The sequence below is a fragment of the Copadichromis virginalis genome, linkage group LG1 (genome assembly GCF_057382275.1).
Source record: "Copadichromis virginalis isolate Kocher_CV1m ecotype Utaka linkage group LG1, C_Virginalis_male_GT1.1, whole genome shotgun sequence".
Lineage (NCBI taxonomy): Eukaryota > Metazoa > Chordata > Actinopteri > Cichliformes > Cichlidae > Copadichromis > Copadichromis virginalis.
Window position 1 is genome coordinate 22,106,823 of NC_140618.1, and position 16,675 is coordinate 22,123,497.

Genomic DNA, 16,675 nt, shown 5'->3' on the forward strand with positions numbered 1-16,675 from the left:
GCTCTGGCAACATCCTTAATCCAGTGCAGTTGTATACAATGTTATTATAAAATGATTACATCCATCCATCTGTTTCCATCAGGCAGAGACCAAAAATGTTGAATTCTCTCTCAAAACTTTCTTAAAATGTTATAAATGAAGAAGTATCATCAAAACAGCAAGGCTGGTTTGATTTCATGTCCATAATTGTCTTCAGTTTGATTACTTGAGCATCAAAATTGACTTATCAGTTGAAGACAGCGATTCTACCCCCCCAAAAAAGAGATTCATATACTGCTGTCATTGTGGAGCACAATGATGCCAACGGTGTAAAACGACATCAGCTAACTGTTCCCCAGCCCTCGGTTTTCTTACATTGCAGACTTAAAGAATGTAACAAACGCCTCGACAATACAAATGATTACACAAATCTTAAAACAAAATGTCTCTTTAATTTGTAAGTGTCAACAGCAGTACAAAAGATGGAGTGATGTGAGCTTTTTGTAACACAATTTCTGTCTCTTTTACAGAAAAGGAGGAACTTCTTGAGGTAAATGAGCTAAAACAGGCAGTTATTGAGCCCACTGCTGCATTGTTACAATGGACAGAGATATTACAGAAATATGGTGTTACAATATGTCTGAATTGATCCTGTGGGGACAATTTAATCATATACAGTATACACATTCTTAAGGTGCCTAGATGCACCCAGTGTGTCCATCATCGGTTTGTTTTTACTTGATATAGTGTATTAATACTACCAAAGCCAAAGAAATTGCTTTCCACACACACACCAATGTAAAATTATTCACCTTAAGTTTACCTCACGTCAATACTGCACATGGAAACCAAAGACTTGCTGATGTACACTTTGAAGCCAAGCAAAACAAAACAAATATAAAATAAAAAAACAACTAAGTAACATTTTAATTTTTTTTTCTTTTTAGCAATAATATCCCTAGCAAATAATTGACCTTTTGTACTGTATAAAGAACAATGTGAACACAAACGTGATGGCAACATTTTTTTTTAAGTTGAATTAAAAACTTTACATTGGACTGTACAAGATATTATGATAAACTATTTACATATTCCGACATAAACTTTTTTAAAGCAGCAACAGACACTATTTAATTCATTTCTCTAATAACAGCCAAAACAATACTTTCCATGGGCCTAGGTACCTGCCAGAGGAGGGGGGGGGATAAGAGATTTCTAGGCGGAAAATTGTATCAGGCTGCCAGCAATTTCAAAACAGTGGCTCCAGTGATAGAAGAGCCCCACACAGTGTTGCTTGAGAAACAACGCTAAAAAGCAAAGTACCAAAGACGGCTATAAATGTCATCCTGAACAAAAAAAGTTTACACTTCTGAACAGCAGCTACCATGTCAGTCCAGCATGTCAGTGAATTGTGCTGATTAAATTAACACAGAGAACATTCCCACCATATACACATCACAAATTTCAGACGGAAAAAAAAAAAAATCAAATTACAGTAAGTAATGTTGAAACCATTTGTGAGTCTAGCAATTGGAAGAAAAGAAACAAATTGTGAGGGCTACGTTTTCGGGATGGCTGGATAGTCATGGACATGTTCATTAAAAATTGGCAACATACAAAAAGATGGCAAGTAGAGAATTAACTGAGAAGAATGCACAATCTGTGAATTTTGCCACATTGAAATAAATTGAAATAAATACTTGCACGCTCCCACATTTAAAACAATAAAAAAATCATTTGTGTTTGAAGCAGTCATTCATAAAAACATTTGTTTGTTACATTAATGTCAATGCAAGCCAAATGCATGCAGACTCTTTTTTTTTTTCAGATTTTGCACTCATTAAAAAAAGTGCCACATACTATGAGTGCTATTCTAAACACAAAGCACAAGTGAGCATTATACAGCATACCGTTTAAGTTCTATGATGATTGGAAACACACGATTTAATAATTCTTTTAAGTGCTTGTTGTCTGAATAAGTACCATACTCGTTACCAAGTTTAGCTTTCGTTGATTATTCAAATTGTCTGGGGAGCATCATGAAAACATAAGCGAGTGAGGTTCGTCTTTTTGTTTCAGGACCAGTGCTGCTCTCTTCTAATAAGCAGGAAAAAAATAAGCATCTACATGAGGTACAGTGACTTGTCAGGTTTTAAAAACATGAAACCACATACTACAAAAAAAATAAAACAGCCAAATACATAACTTATACTTCACTAATGAACAAAAATATATTTCCTATGTTGTATTTACAATTAAATCTTAATGAGATGGAGAATTAACTGAAAACTATGTTTAGCTCCAATTCATTAAATTGTTTGTTCTTTTTTTTTTTATTCATCTGATTGTCCATGATGTCTTTAACTCAAAATTTTAGAGCCAGCAGTGGCAAACAATAAATATGTCGTGCAATATACAATGCACTGAAGTCTGGTTTTTCATGGCTCACTGAGCCTGCTGTTGAATTTCCTGCTCACTTTTCTTGTGCTGAGTCTCTCCTCTAGGCAGCCCTGAAGATTAAACAAAGTGTCCATTCATCACATGTGTCTTTGCATAAATAAACAAAACAAGCAGACAAAAAAAAGAAGAAAAAAAAAAAGACTCAAATCTGGTAACTGTGAGAGCAAACCCACGTGAGTCCAACTGGGGAATTTTGTTCATTCGTGTTGTTTTTCCTCAAAACAGCTTCACATTAATCAGAATAGATAAAAATACAATTTATATCCAGTGCTTATAACACTTATGAAACATTGTCTCTTTGTGAGTTCTCGTTGTCATTATTTTCTTTCTTTTTTTGTTCTTTTTTTTTGTCCTTTTTTTTTTTTTTTTTTTGCTATTTAAGCTCAGTCAAGTTTCAGTTCCATGAAGAGTCCTTTTTAACTACCAGCCCACTAAAGTAGTGTGGCATAGTCATGAAAATATTTACAATCGCATACAAATACATCTAACCGCCAGCAAACAGGAGCAAACAGTTTAGAAATACCAAACAGGTTGACTTGGAGGGAAATCCACTTGGGTTTGTTTGTAGGAGAGCATCTTCATGACGTGTTCCTCAAAATGAGAACAATATAGAAAAGATGCAATGGAAAATAATAAAATCTGAATTATCTATGAGGTAATAAAAAGGGGAAAACATGACTTAATATAAATATGTCCAAAAGTTTAAATGATATAAGCCAGCATCTGATGGGTAATAACAATAAGAGTACAGAAGATAAGAGAGCATTAAAGAACCGTCTGTACCAATTTGAGCTAGGAGAAAAATGCAGTGACCAGCAGTGAGCGTCTTGACCAGTTAAAGCTCGTGACGAGATATTCATGTCCTCCAAAAAAGCTCTGCACGCTCTCTGAAATGGACAGGTTCAAGGGCATGGGAGGGGAATAGCTGGACTCATGCATTAATAATGCTGTATTTCAGATGATACCCAGTCGTCAGTCATTTTAATAATCCCCCACAGCTTGATGTACTTGTTCCATCTGCTCGCCAGTGCCTGGTGATTGGGCCAGGGTGGGAGCCCTGTTGAGGCCTTATTTCCAGCACTTTGATGGAGAGCACAATGAGCGACACACACACCATTTTTATTGTTTCCCATCCTTCCCTGGTGTTTTCTCCTTCTCTGAGCCAGATGGCGCCCCCTGGGTGCTGAGGTTGCCACAGGCTGGGGTCAGAGCAGGGCATGGCAGGGAGGAGAGCCACTTAGACCTTCTGCCCTGTAAAGAGGATCTGAGTCTCAACATCAAGGCCTTGACCGCTAGATGAGCTTTATCTATCTGCCGTCGCTGGAAGGTCAGGACTTGTCAGGTTTGAAACTTACATTAAGACTGAGTTGCCTCTTTTCTGATTCTTGCATTTAGTCTGTATTTTTTGAAGTGCAAACAATGAGAGCAGTATAAAGCTGATCAGATTATTGTAAATGTTTCAAAAGCCTCATAGGTGATAGAAGGTTTATAAGTGCACTAATTAAAAAATTGTGTATTTTATCCTTTGTATATGAGTCTTTTCTCTATGTCCTTGCAAACTGTCATTTCTTTTCAAGACTACTTCAGTAATCAACTCATTGCATCAACCCGATGACCGTGCTCTCCTTTAAGACTTCTTAGTGTCAGTTTAAGATTTACAATGTCTAAAAAGAATTAAGATCAGAAAAAAAATTACGTTTTAAGACCTAAGACTTTAAACTTGCCATCCAAATGGGGCTAAAGTGTTTAACAGAGCGCACTGTAGCTACACATTGTACAACATCAATTTAAGATTGTAATGCCACCAAAGCTGCCTTTCGCTACTGTTCCAATCCCACAGATTGGAGGCCTTTGGCCCTTTAGCATTCTGGCCTGATTACAATCACTCTGATTAAGATCTTGGTGAGTCAGAGTGGACTGCAGAGCTGGAAATAAGTGAAGGATGCCACGGTGCTCTGTGTGGACAGGGATGAGGAAATGAAAGGGCTGGCTTCATTGATGATCACTGCATTGGCCTCCCCAAAGAACAGCTAGCATCACAAGCTACCGTCGACAGATGTAACATATTGTAACCTCCTGCAGAGCTTGCTGCTTCCAAGTTCCTGAGTTTAATTTGTTTATTCTGTTTGGGTAAATTAAAGAAAGACTGGATGATGAAGCTGCATTAAGAGATGAAGAGATTGTCTAAGACTCAAAGACTTGAAACAACTTGAAATGTTTGGCACTTGCGCACTAAATTAGGTTGTTTTGTAATAACAAAAAGAAAAACACAATAATAATAATAATATTACTGATAGTAATAATAATAATGTGTAATTAGCCTCTGTACTACGTTGGAATCACTCCTTATCATTTTGAGATATTTTGTTCATATTTATCTCTTGATTAAAAACATTCACAAGCTGTTGGCTGGCACGCTATACCTGAGTGAGAATATTATTCCCATCTTGAACAGTTAGGTAATGTAGCAAAATCATCTAATTGAAGAGGAAAAGAAGGTAAATGACAGTAAGAATTACCTAGGTTCATATCAAAGGTTGTAATTTCAAGTTGTCTTTTGTTTTAGGCAATAACCTAATTGTCTATATGTCCATGATCTTAACAAAAAATAAACAATGAGATAAAAAATATATATATATGTATATATATATATAAATTACCACAACCAAACTGCTTCACACACTTAAAGAAACACTTAAGACCAAATAGCTTTTGATTCAGATGAAGCCACAGCTGCATGCTGGCTTCGATATGATAAATCATTATTTTTTTAAACATGTTCAAACCTTTTGTGGTGTAGTTTTTGTTTTCTTTTGTTCTTTCCCTCCCTCAGATCAGACCAGCCCTCTGGGCATCCTCCTGCATGAGTACTGTTTCTGCACTGGCCTCTTCGGTTAAAAGGTCTCAGTTGGCACTGACTGGCTCTTGTGTGTCATTTTCACTGCTATAGTCTGATTTGGGCTCGTCCTCAAAATCTTCGTACATGTCCATTTCATCCTCGCCATTGACCGGCTCGCTGTTGTTCACCATGCCAGTGGGCTCTAGCTTCATGTTGTAGGTGCTCTGAATGACGGGAATGGATGGCTCAGGACTCGCTGAGGCACTTGAGCACTCCGATGTCATCTGAGGTGAGGGTGTGGTGGTCGCCATGGTGATGGCCCCAGGGTAGACCATGCTGGCGCTTGTGGTGATGGGAATCTGCGGTGGCTGCCTATATGTATAAGAAACACATACATTTATATTAAATGCAATCAGTTTTCACGACGCACTTGATTAAAAAGTGATCAGCATAATCGGAAAAAGAGCACACGGAAAAAGCGCTCAGTGGTGCTCATAGTGCGATTGCTGCTTAGGTTGGTGGCTACATGTCTCTAAAGTGCGTGATTTTTTTTCTTACAGCACTTAAACTGAGATGGCTGGATTACGGGTTTCCCACAGCAGTCTGCTGTAAGCCAGCAGCTCTGTGAAAATGATTTGGAAAAAGAGAGGTACTCCTGACAACTCCCGTTTTGAGCCGCTCAGAAACACTACCCAGTTTATTGGTGACATAAAACCAATACGTTGCTCCTGCTGCTCTTTGCTGCTTTTGCGCTGGATAATTGATACTCCAGCCACTGAATCTTATGACTGACATGGGAACACCTGGAGAAGGACTCTCCTGATAACCACAAACAGTAAATTAAAGTGTTAAGCCTTAGACTGCTGCTGTCCACGCTTACGTAAATATACACGTAGAGCTTATAATGTCTGTATTTGGTGCTCCATCAGGAGATTACTATTGTCTTAAATTATTAGTAACCCTCTGAATTAAGCTGCTGAGTTAGCAACAGTGGTTAACTCAGCGTTCACTTTTGCAAACACTGCTTTGCATTGCATGCACATGTTTTCTGCATTTTCTTGTGTATTACGTATGGCAAGGCTGGGCTAATCACAACTGTGTACTTACCCCACAGTAAAGAACTGCCTCATCTCTTGTCGCCGTGAACGCATCATCTGTTTGTACTCTCCGATGCGGAGTTTTTTTCCGTCAATAATGCAGGTCCTCTTAGGCCGTGGTTTGTACTTGTAGTTTGGGTACTTCTCTAGATGAAGCTTACTTAGACGAGCCTGCTCTTCATAGTAGGGCTGTTTGTCCTGGTTAGACATGGACTTCCACCGGGAACCTACACAGCACAGTACATTCAGATTTTCAGTAACCAGAAAAACTGTTTGTGATAGTAGGAAACTGCAGGAATCCATTGCTCTTAAACATAACCACTAATTGAACAAAATAAGCAGAGAGGTGGTGACCTTGCACTTATATAAAATAACCAATAATGCAATGTGAAATTCATAGTCCTTTACTTTTTACTACATTGCATCAAGATTTAATTTAATACAGAGTTACCCCTAATAAGGGTGGACGTTTTCTAGAAAATGCATAGATTTACTGTCTACTGCACAACAATCTCTTGATAGCTCTGCATGTGCACATTATCTGAAACCAGAGGCAGGCTTTTTCCTTACTGTCAAACAGTAAGGAACAACAAGCTGGAGTAGTAAATACTGCAGCTCGGTGAAGTGCCCTACACTGGCATGGATGACAGCACTTTTAACAGCTCTGATGTATGGACTCCAGTGTTGAGGGGACAAGACCCATTTAGTCTCTGTCATTTTTCATGACAAACACTTATGCTAGTGATGGGCTATAAATCCATCTGTATGCTGAGGCGAACTGATGCACAGTGGTCTACGAGATAACGTGCATACTCTCTTTTTTAGACGCCAGACACTCTCTAAGATATATGCTTTTCCGAGTGCAATAAACCCATGAGAATGAGCAAAACTGAAAAAAAGCCTGGTAAGTCAGTGTTGGAGAAACACCATTAGTAATTGAAAAACTCAGATTGACTACAGTGCTCTTGAGCATGTCAAAAGCTATGAAACAAGCTGTGGTTCTAGCAAAACTATAAAACTAAACCAAAACTAAACTATAAATGGTGCATCATTATCAGTTTTGTATAAAGCAAAGAAGTCAAGTGCTCACAGCTGTATGTTTTTAAAGAGTCTTACCCAGAATCTTGCTTATGTTGGAATTGTGCATGTCGGGGAAAGCCTGGAGGATCTTGCGCCGCTCATCCTTGGCCCACACCATGAATGCATTCATTGGCCTTTTAATGTGGGGCTCGTTGTTGTTTCTTCCCCGAGATTCCCTGAAGACTCGCGCCTCGGTAGGTCCAGCGCCTCCTGTTGGCCAACAATAATAGGGTTGGGGTTTATCTGCAGAGCCATTGACTTCCTTGGACCCCGGAAAAAACAAGGGCAGGAACAAGAAGAGAGAGCGTGGCGAGACATTAAGTGACAAGCCATGTTTAAACTCTCCTTCATCTGCTATCTCCATCATGACAATTATTTCAAATGAGTGCAGAGATGCAAACACTGTTCAACAGAGTCTACAGGGTTGAATATGGCGTTTAAGGTGGACCTGATCTCTTTAAATCGGGTCTATCCAAAAGCAGTACAGAGAGAACAAGGAGGAGCCCTTTGACTTCAAGAATAATTCAGTTCTCTGTCCACAAGTCCAGCTTTTCTACTTGTGCACATATATTTCAGACTCACAGCCAACATAAATATAAGATTTGAGCCTGACTTTAAAAAAAAAAAAAGAAAGAAAAAGCGAGGAAACACAAACTCTTTATAAAAGCCAAACTCCATTTTACATATATATGCACAAAAAACCCCTTCGGTTTACACTTCTTTCTCCCCTTGTTTCTCACTTTCTTCCTCTTTCCTTCAAGCACGCACACAAACAAACAAACCAAGCACACATTAGCTGGGAGAGTGTGCCGATTCTACAAAGTGCTGTTTCTCAATCAGGGCATTCACAATCAGCATAAGAGAGTTTCTCTCAGTATTAAACTGTACATCAGACTGATAATGATTTCTGTTTGCATGCGCATTTGCTTCCTTTTATATGTAAGATGTGAAAGAATTAAATAAAAGCAGTATGAATATTTAAACAAACAAAAATATGTTGATAAACAAGGCTTGAAAAATAAGACAAAAAAAGCCTTCCATATGCTACGATACATCTTTAATGATCTCAAATCTGGAAAAGAAAGCTTGGGATGACTCATGCATATTTCATCATCCACATGTGAAGCCTTCTCATTAGACCATTCCACTAGCAGCCTTGGCACACGTTACCTGGGGTCTGATTTCTATTATTATTTCAGTTGATAAACAAAATCAAACTCTTAATGAGTAATGGAGGGCTGTGCAGAGACATTTATTCCAAATCCACAGAAGCCTCGCCCTGCTCTAATCACTGAAGGTATTACTGCAGCATTTTCAGCCTCAAGAGTTGAAGTGTCTTCGCTTCAAAAGAACATGTCCTGTTTTCAGAATTATTATATGAGACAAGTCTTTTTAAAAAGGCAACATACTTGCAGTACAATAGAGATAAAGGTGTGCTGGAACTTTGTTTTTGTTTACAGGGTAAGAATTCTTGAGGTCTAACCTACCTAGTAGAAAAGCCTGTTTCTCACAGTGCAAAAGCAGATGAATTGACTTTTCAGCAGCTCATGTTTAACAGCCAAAGAGCCACATTTATGATCCCTTCCTTTACCTGGAAAGCCAATAAAAAGGTGTATTTACTTATGAGTCAAACTCATATAATTGCAGGTGTTTGCTGGTCTCTCTATTTGTCTTAAATAGACAGACTAAACATTACATATGCAGAGAAAGGTAATAAATGCATAGTTATCTATAACTTTAAATTCATTTTCAGTTGCCAAAATGTCCTTTTAACCATATATAAATGCGTTTCCTCATCATTGCTATCTAGACGCCTGTGTTCTTTTAATTTCACAGTCTTGTAAAATATGCACCAAATTAGAGATTTTTGTTACTTTTCGAAATACTTTCTCTACCTCTGCAAGCACCGCGTTTTACTCTGTTTGCTGAGCTCCCTCAAATGCTGTTGGCCCGAAAGCCATCATGAATTCAAAAATAATACACTACCTTTGCTGCCACCGAACCCCACAGTACGTTAATTTCATTTAGCATGCACTCACTGTACAGGATGAATTGATTTCACTTTGTTTGGTTTTGACAACCATGTTTATTGTGCAATGAAATGTGGTGTGGCGGAGGGCTGACAGTATCCATCAACGCGGGGCAATCTGCTGACTGCCGGGGCCAGATGAAGGTATTCATTAGCTCAGGAGCGCAGCGCTCACTCAGACACGACAGCCAGTGTCTGCGCCCTGGGATCGCTTGCCGTAATTTACGATGCCTGCCGTGCCATTACTCTATCACTGACACTGATTCAGCAATTTATATACTGGTGCGCATGTATATGGGCAGAGGTGATCTTCTTATGTAGAGCGAAGGGGGGGGACAAAACAACTGCCTGCCATCACCTAGTGCCACATCCATAGTTAGCCAGGAAACCAGCCACGTGACTAGGTTCATTGGAGGGAATCCAGATGAGGCATGGTCTTTTGCTGCACATGACTGCACGCAGAAAAGCATCGCTTTCTGCTCTGTCAGATGCTGCAGAAAACTGCAGACTTGAACAACAGGAGTGATGCACCTCGTAAGTTGTTCCGAGGCAGACGCTGTGTGGCTTGGATATGTAAAATACTGAAAGTGATGGAAGCTGCCTCGGAGAAACGAACAGCCCAACTTTGCGAAAGACCTTTAACCTGAAATAGCAGCGAGGTCTGTGATCTGTCTGAAAGCACCTTGAAGTACAGAACTGCTTCCTTATTCAACCCCTGTAATATATATGACTTAATCGGGGACATCCTGTATATTCACACAGCAAATTGCTTGCAACTATAACATGCAATTTACTGCCAGGTTGTTTCCATATTTTTGCAGAAAATCGCAACGCTGCTCTGACATTTTGCAAATGAGCAATAACTATTGTTTTCCAGGAGGGGCAGGACATTTAGGAATCAGTTAGTTAGGTGTGTGATTGTGTAAATAAACACAGATGTTTAGCGGTGACAGGGCCAGGCCCCCTGGGTGGTAGCTGGGGAGGGAGCGAAACAGAGGGAGTGCTGCTTAATAGAATTTATTGTGATTCATGAGGCCCGCAGCTCAAGTGTGACAGAGCGATATGAGAATCCCCTTTTAATTTGTCTCTCCTGGAAACACTGCAGATGAGCAGCATGAATTACAGTGTGAAAGAATGATTGTGTGTGTGTCTATGTGTGTGCGCACACGGTGGAATAAAGAACGAAAAGGGAAAGTGAATAACGAGGAAGAAGGAAACAAAAAAAGAAAGGGGGCGAAATGGAGAGAGAATGTAGTGAGGCCCCACAGCCTGTCACACCTGTGAGCTGCAGGCTCAGACTCGACCATATAGCAAGCCAGAGGGTAGCGCTGCCCCAGCTGCCCCCTCTCCTCCTCCTTACTCATCTTTGTTCTATGGGCAGACACATAATGTCACCCAGGAATCCGCTCAAAAAGGATGAGCCTCAGTGAGCAGGCAACAATCACGCAAACCTGCCAAGCCCTCCCTGTTGGGATCAAATCTAACACCTCTGAGTGAAGGCATTTACTACTGACAATAGAGCCTCTCCCTCAGAGCAGGATCAGGCGAGATTAATGTGTGTGGACGGACAGGATGCGGCGCTCAGTGGCTTTGGTCCAGTCTGAGTTCGTGGCATGCTAATTAAACCGGTGAAAATCACAAGTGATGTAAACCACATTAAAACATCTCAATTGTCTTATTTTTAGTACCCAGTTGGGATCGTTTGGGTTTCCATACCCTCTGTGTGTATATGTGTGTGTGTGTGTGATAGTGTGTGAATGCATGCACACACGTGGGAACTTGGGAACAAACAGGCAGCTTGTTTCAACATGCCGCAGCTTTTACTTTTGCCTGCAGAGCCAGCTGTCTTATGCATTTAGTTTAATCTTTCACAACTTCTCGGCCTCTGACACTCACAGAGAAATACACACGTTTGTTCGTTTGCTCTAAATTTCAATTTGCCAGCTTCAAAACAGAACTTTCTTATTGATTGTTTTGACCTGTGCACCTACTGTTTTTGTGACTTGACACGTTATTATGTCAAAGGCTTCTCATCTAAGCTTTCTTCCAGAAAAACTCCCCGGCAATAAAAGCCAGAGCTTGATTCCCACAGACTCACAGCAGAAGAAAAACAAACATCTTCAAACAATCAGCCCATATAACACTTCACAACAGCTCTGAGCTACCGATGTAAAGAAACTCATTGTCAGTGATCTGTAGCAAAAGTGCAAGACTACTGTTTTTCTTATCCTATTCCACAAGGACACTTCTCAGCTGAAGCTTCTCTTTTGTTCTTCAGTCTTTGTTTGATATTATCTCATTGGGCTTTTAGATTAATTCTGTTTCCTGCCTGCACACATCTCTCAACAACTCCTTTGTTCTTTGTAGACCCTGAGTGATGGGGGCGTTTTAGACAAACGCACAACCTCATATGGCAGCTCCATACTGCCATATGTGAATGAACGAAGGGCCTCAGGGCTCAGGCTTTTGTGGTATTTGGTAAAGACCTAATGAATTTGCCAAGGGATCATGTGTGTGGCTTGTGACTTTGTTAAATGATGAAAATCCCATCTATTCCTATTTTTTAACCATTCCCATACACACACACACACACACACACACACACACACACACACACACACACACACACACTTTTGGTTGTTCGGAGTTGGGTTTCTGCCTGCTTTGCAAATATTAGCTTAAAGAACCTAAAGCTTTCTGTGAACTGCCGCGATAACAGAAGTCACTGTGCCTGCTCAATGCGGTTACTCTGTTCTGGATGGAAAGCTGCTACACACCAATGGGCTTTCACACCCTATGTATGGGTGAGGTGGTGCACCCAGTAATTTTCCCTTTCAGGAAACACCAAAAGTATGTGCAGTGTGTTCTGATCTACTCGGGGGAGGGGGCTAAAATGTTTCCAAATTCATTTGCCTCCTATTTTTATAGGTTGTTCCAAAACTAGTTACTGATGCTACATTTTTTGGATAAAACTGCCTTTTTGTCATAGAAACATTTGTGGTTTTTTATGGTAATTTTTTAGAACAAGTTTCAATTCAGCAGATCTTATTCACATTGAAAAAAAATACTTGGCACCTGGATGACCTTTGACCTTACATAATCTAGAAGGCTAATGTTTTCTATGCTTTCATATTTATGCTATTAAACAGAATATAAATATTTTCGTGCACTGTATATTTCTTTATGTTATGGTATGCCAGGGAGCCGAGCTCTCTTTGGTTCAAGGAAGAGAAAATCCTCACAAGATTTCAGATGTAAGCATGTTCTCAGAAGAGTAAATACTTTGTGGTTCACATCTCAAAATCCTGCTTCACATCATTCATCTCCGTGCCTTCCTGTTGGTAAAGCCTAAAGACACAGACCGATATATATATATATATATATATATATATGTATGTATGTGGTGTAATAGAAGAAATGCTAACTGTGTTTTGAGTTATGTCCATTGCCCTGTCTCCCAGCCACCCCCCCACCTTGGGAAGAGGACCTCTTCTCTCCTCTAACCTTTGCTTGCTCCTAATCCATAACCCACTGGGAAAACTGATGTGCGGTGTCTGGTGCTAGCCTTTCCCTCGGCTCTAAACAGGACTTAAAAGGACAGAACTTCCCTGGTGCGCACTCTGTTTCAGTCCTGACTCCACAGTAGCCACAGAGGGAGGGTTACCACTGGGAGAATGAGCACTCAAAACACATCTGTCCAAGGAGTCAGACGGGTGGGATGGGATCTTCTGCTGTGGCTTACATGGGAAACATGTAAATGAATCCACTAAATGCACCTCTAATTCTCATCTTCAGAATTGGGTGTGATGTGAAACTAAATGTGCTTTGAAGTTGGTAAACACATATTTTTATAGCAAGATTTTTTTTAAAAAAAAGTCTATGTGAACCAACTGAGCAAGACCATTTAGTTCTAAAACTGAACTGAAACGTGCCTAAAACTTCATTGGAAAATGCCGATGTGTTACATTGTCCTGAGAAATATCTATCCCTCTGCCCCGAGACTTTCTGAGGCATGAAAGATGAGTCAGAACCATTTTATTTTCTGCTCTGGCTCTGAAGTCCCATGGAAACTGCCACAAATATTTATGTCAGACAAATATTAGTTGCACTGAGGAACTCTTTGCTCCTGTGTAGGAGCCAGCTCCACAAAAGCAGATGACGATTTGTCACACTGGTGTAATCAGAATTTACACACATGCGCCCAGGACCTCAGACAAGCAACAACAGCAACAGGAGTCAAGCTTGGAAAAAAGCCAGCTTTGTCCTCAGGCACCCTTGTTCTTCGCTCACCTACCTGTGAAAACCTCAGAGCGATGGCTCATTTCAAACGGCATTCACCACTTCTCTCTTGCACACAACTGTCCCAACCGCTCTGCATGCAGTACTGAGCAGTAGGCCTTTATTACACATCAAAACTCCCTTTTCTTTTAAAAGGTAGACTCAGTTTTGAGTGTGTAGACAATCCACCCATTGCTCTTAATATTTACCCCCCCGGATAGTTTAGAAAGTTGAGTAAAATGTTACAAATTATGCCGATGTAAGGACTGAATTTAAAAGCCTGTAATAATAATTAAAGGGAAAAGGCAGAAAAACAATGAAATAAAACAAAACAAAACAAGAGACCCAATAATGGCCTTACCATCTAGATCTTCTGGCCTGGTGAGGTCAATAACTCTGTGGCCAAGCTTTCCATCCTCACCCAGCTTGCCAAGGTGGTGCCCAATGCTGTCAAAGTGTGCTCTTTCCTACAGAGATATACAAAGAGTCAGGTAAACAAACCAGCACATATACACCTTTTTACAGTGACAAAACAGCTGAAAAAAAAATAACAAACTCCATCACAAATCTGAAAATTTGAAAAGAAAAAAAAAAAGTGTCTTTGATAAATGCAGTTTGTTTTGAAAAGCTGCTCTTTTGACATGAGCTAGATGCAGCTTTTTCCTCATCTCTCTATTCTGTAGCTGTTATAATGGATGACAGGAGGCAGCGAGACAGTGAGGGCCAGGGGTGCTCTAAATAGATTTACAGAAGGATACTTTGTGATCCCGAGCACACAATGGGGCCGTGGCCCTCTTTGCAGTGCTCAGATTTTCCTCTGTAATCTTCTCCGTACATCCTGCCTTCCAGTCTACAGCGCCCTGAGCTCAGCGCCCATCATTTATTCAGAGTTCATGCTTTGGAGAACACACCGTGTTTTCCCGTTTGTCATGTTTCTTTGTGCTCAGATTAAACTTGGCATCATGTTGTACTTGTCGCACAATGAAACCCTGTCATTCAGCGCTCCGTGACAATATTAAATGTCATGTCCATGTGCATTTACAGAATAAAATAACAGCTTTCGGGGGGTCTCTGAATAGTTGCTGCACATTACACTTAATGTATTATGCAAGGGGAGAGTGCCGACTGCTGCTGGCTCCATTGTTGAATGACCTACTTCCTCAGTGAATACACAGGGCATTAGCAAAGGGCTGTCTTCCTCTCTAAAGACTCAACTAGGAGATGGACACTTTGACTCTGCATGATACAAATAATCTCCCCCCCTCCCAGGTTTGCCTGGATGACACTAAAAGCAGGCATGTTGCCACCATTCAGAAAAAAGCATTTGTTTTACTCCCAGGGTGCACGTTCAATCTCTGCCAAAGATGCACTGTCTGCGCTGACCTCTGCCTCTTTTCTTTCTAAACAGGCCTATCACATGCAGTCTGAGCAGACACTCAGGTAGAGTCCCCACACAATACTAACAGCTCCCCTGCCTCATGCAACGACACCAACAAACACATTAATCTTTGAGCCCCTCCTCTGTGAGGCATTCCACTGTTTTGTTTTTGTTGGGTTTTTTCACGTTTTCTCCCCACAGGGAAGTTCTTTTTCCCCAGGTGATAAAAAATTAAGAAGCTCTAACAACTGTGCCCGCAAACATTTAGTTTATGCCTGTAGCCAGCTAGCCGACTTATTCGAACTTATTTGTTTTTATTATGATAAATGAAATCATGCTGGTGAAAAAAGTCAAAATGTATTATAGTGACAGAGGCAAGAACAACAAAAAAAGAAATCTCTTTAAAATGTTTTCTTTCTTTTTTTTTAAATTCTCCTTTTGTGCATTTTTTTTGTTGGGGGTTAAAAATTCTGACAAGATGAAGAATGAAGATAGTTCAAGTCCATTTGAGGCCTTTCACAGTATTTTGATTTTCCTCATGCTTTTATTTATTCAAGAACTATTCCTCAAAAGAAAGGACCACGCAAGAGACAGAAAGAGCACTGCAATTTACCATCATACTTGAAGGAGCAGTCATTATTTATGGCCAGCTGAGTGATTCTGATGTACAATTAACCACTACCTGCTTATGGCCTGTGATTAGAGGCTGTCTATCTGACGGCCCTTTGCTTACTTAAGTGTTTTCTAATTATGACATATGTGGTGGTCCCTGCTGGGCATGAGGACACTTTGTAAAGCGAAGATGGAGTATGGTGCCTCTCTCTGTGTCACATTCTGTGTAAAGCAACACACGCACGAGCAAGCACGCGCGCACACACGCACAGACGCGCATTCATCACCCAGCCACATTATTGCTCTTAATGAAAGAAGCTAGCAGCCTGATGACAAAGTGACTGAAGTGCGATTAGCTGGATGGGCGATGGTGCTGCTTCAGATGCTACTTGGACAGTCTGCTCAGAAGACGCGGCATTCATGGGGTAGTGTGTGTGTCTGTAATAAAGTAGTCATCTCGTCCCTCTTCTGCGCTTCGTTGCTCCCTCTTGATCAATCAAGTCCTTTTATAAACTCATGATCATTAAGCATCATGTTGGGCTGAGAAGGAAAGAGAACAGGGACCATCCGTCAATGAATTTCATTAATGGCTAGCTCAGCATTGAACTTCTTTCTCCACCGCACAAAGTCATATGATTAGTGAGCATCAGCACACCAGACAGCCCGGGACAAGACTGAATGAAGCTCTTGTCTTTGAGGTAGCTTTACTTAATTTGACCCAAGGAAAAAAAAAAGGAAAAAAAGAAAAGGGGAGGTTGTGGTTAGTGGAAAAACATCTACATATACTTTATACAACCTCTTTTACATGTTGTAATGTAATGGTCTAATTGCAGTATTCCCCTCCTGTGTGCTATGCTAATTAATATCAGACTATCTGTGCAATATGGTACCACAAATTTTCATAAAATTTTATATACTGCGCT

At 40.3% G+C, this 16,675-nt stretch overlaps 1 protein-coding gene across 5 annotated transcripts in view; it reads right to left on the minus strand.

Moving 5' to 3' along the window:
- Nucleotides 1-411: 411 nt before the first annotated feature.
- The window catches only part of sox6 (SRY-box transcription factor 6), a 131,535-nt gene continuing 115,271 nt past the window's right edge, over nt 412-16,675 (minus strand). For all 5 annotated transcript variants that reach the window (XM_085454795.1, XM_085454805.1, XM_085454822.1 and 2 more), the window contains 4 exons: nt 14,124-14,229; nt 7,492-7,665; nt 6,386-6,602; nt 412-5,650 (listed from right to left, as the gene is read on the minus strand). In XM_085454795.1, the coding sequence (XP_085310921.1) occupies nt 5,344-5,650; nt 6,386-6,602; nt 7,492-7,665; nt 14,124-14,229 (804 nt within the window). In that variant the 3' untranslated portion in view covers nt 412-5,343. The remainder of the gene's footprint in view (nt 5,651-6,385; nt 6,603-7,491; nt 7,666-14,123; nt 14,230-16,675) is intronic.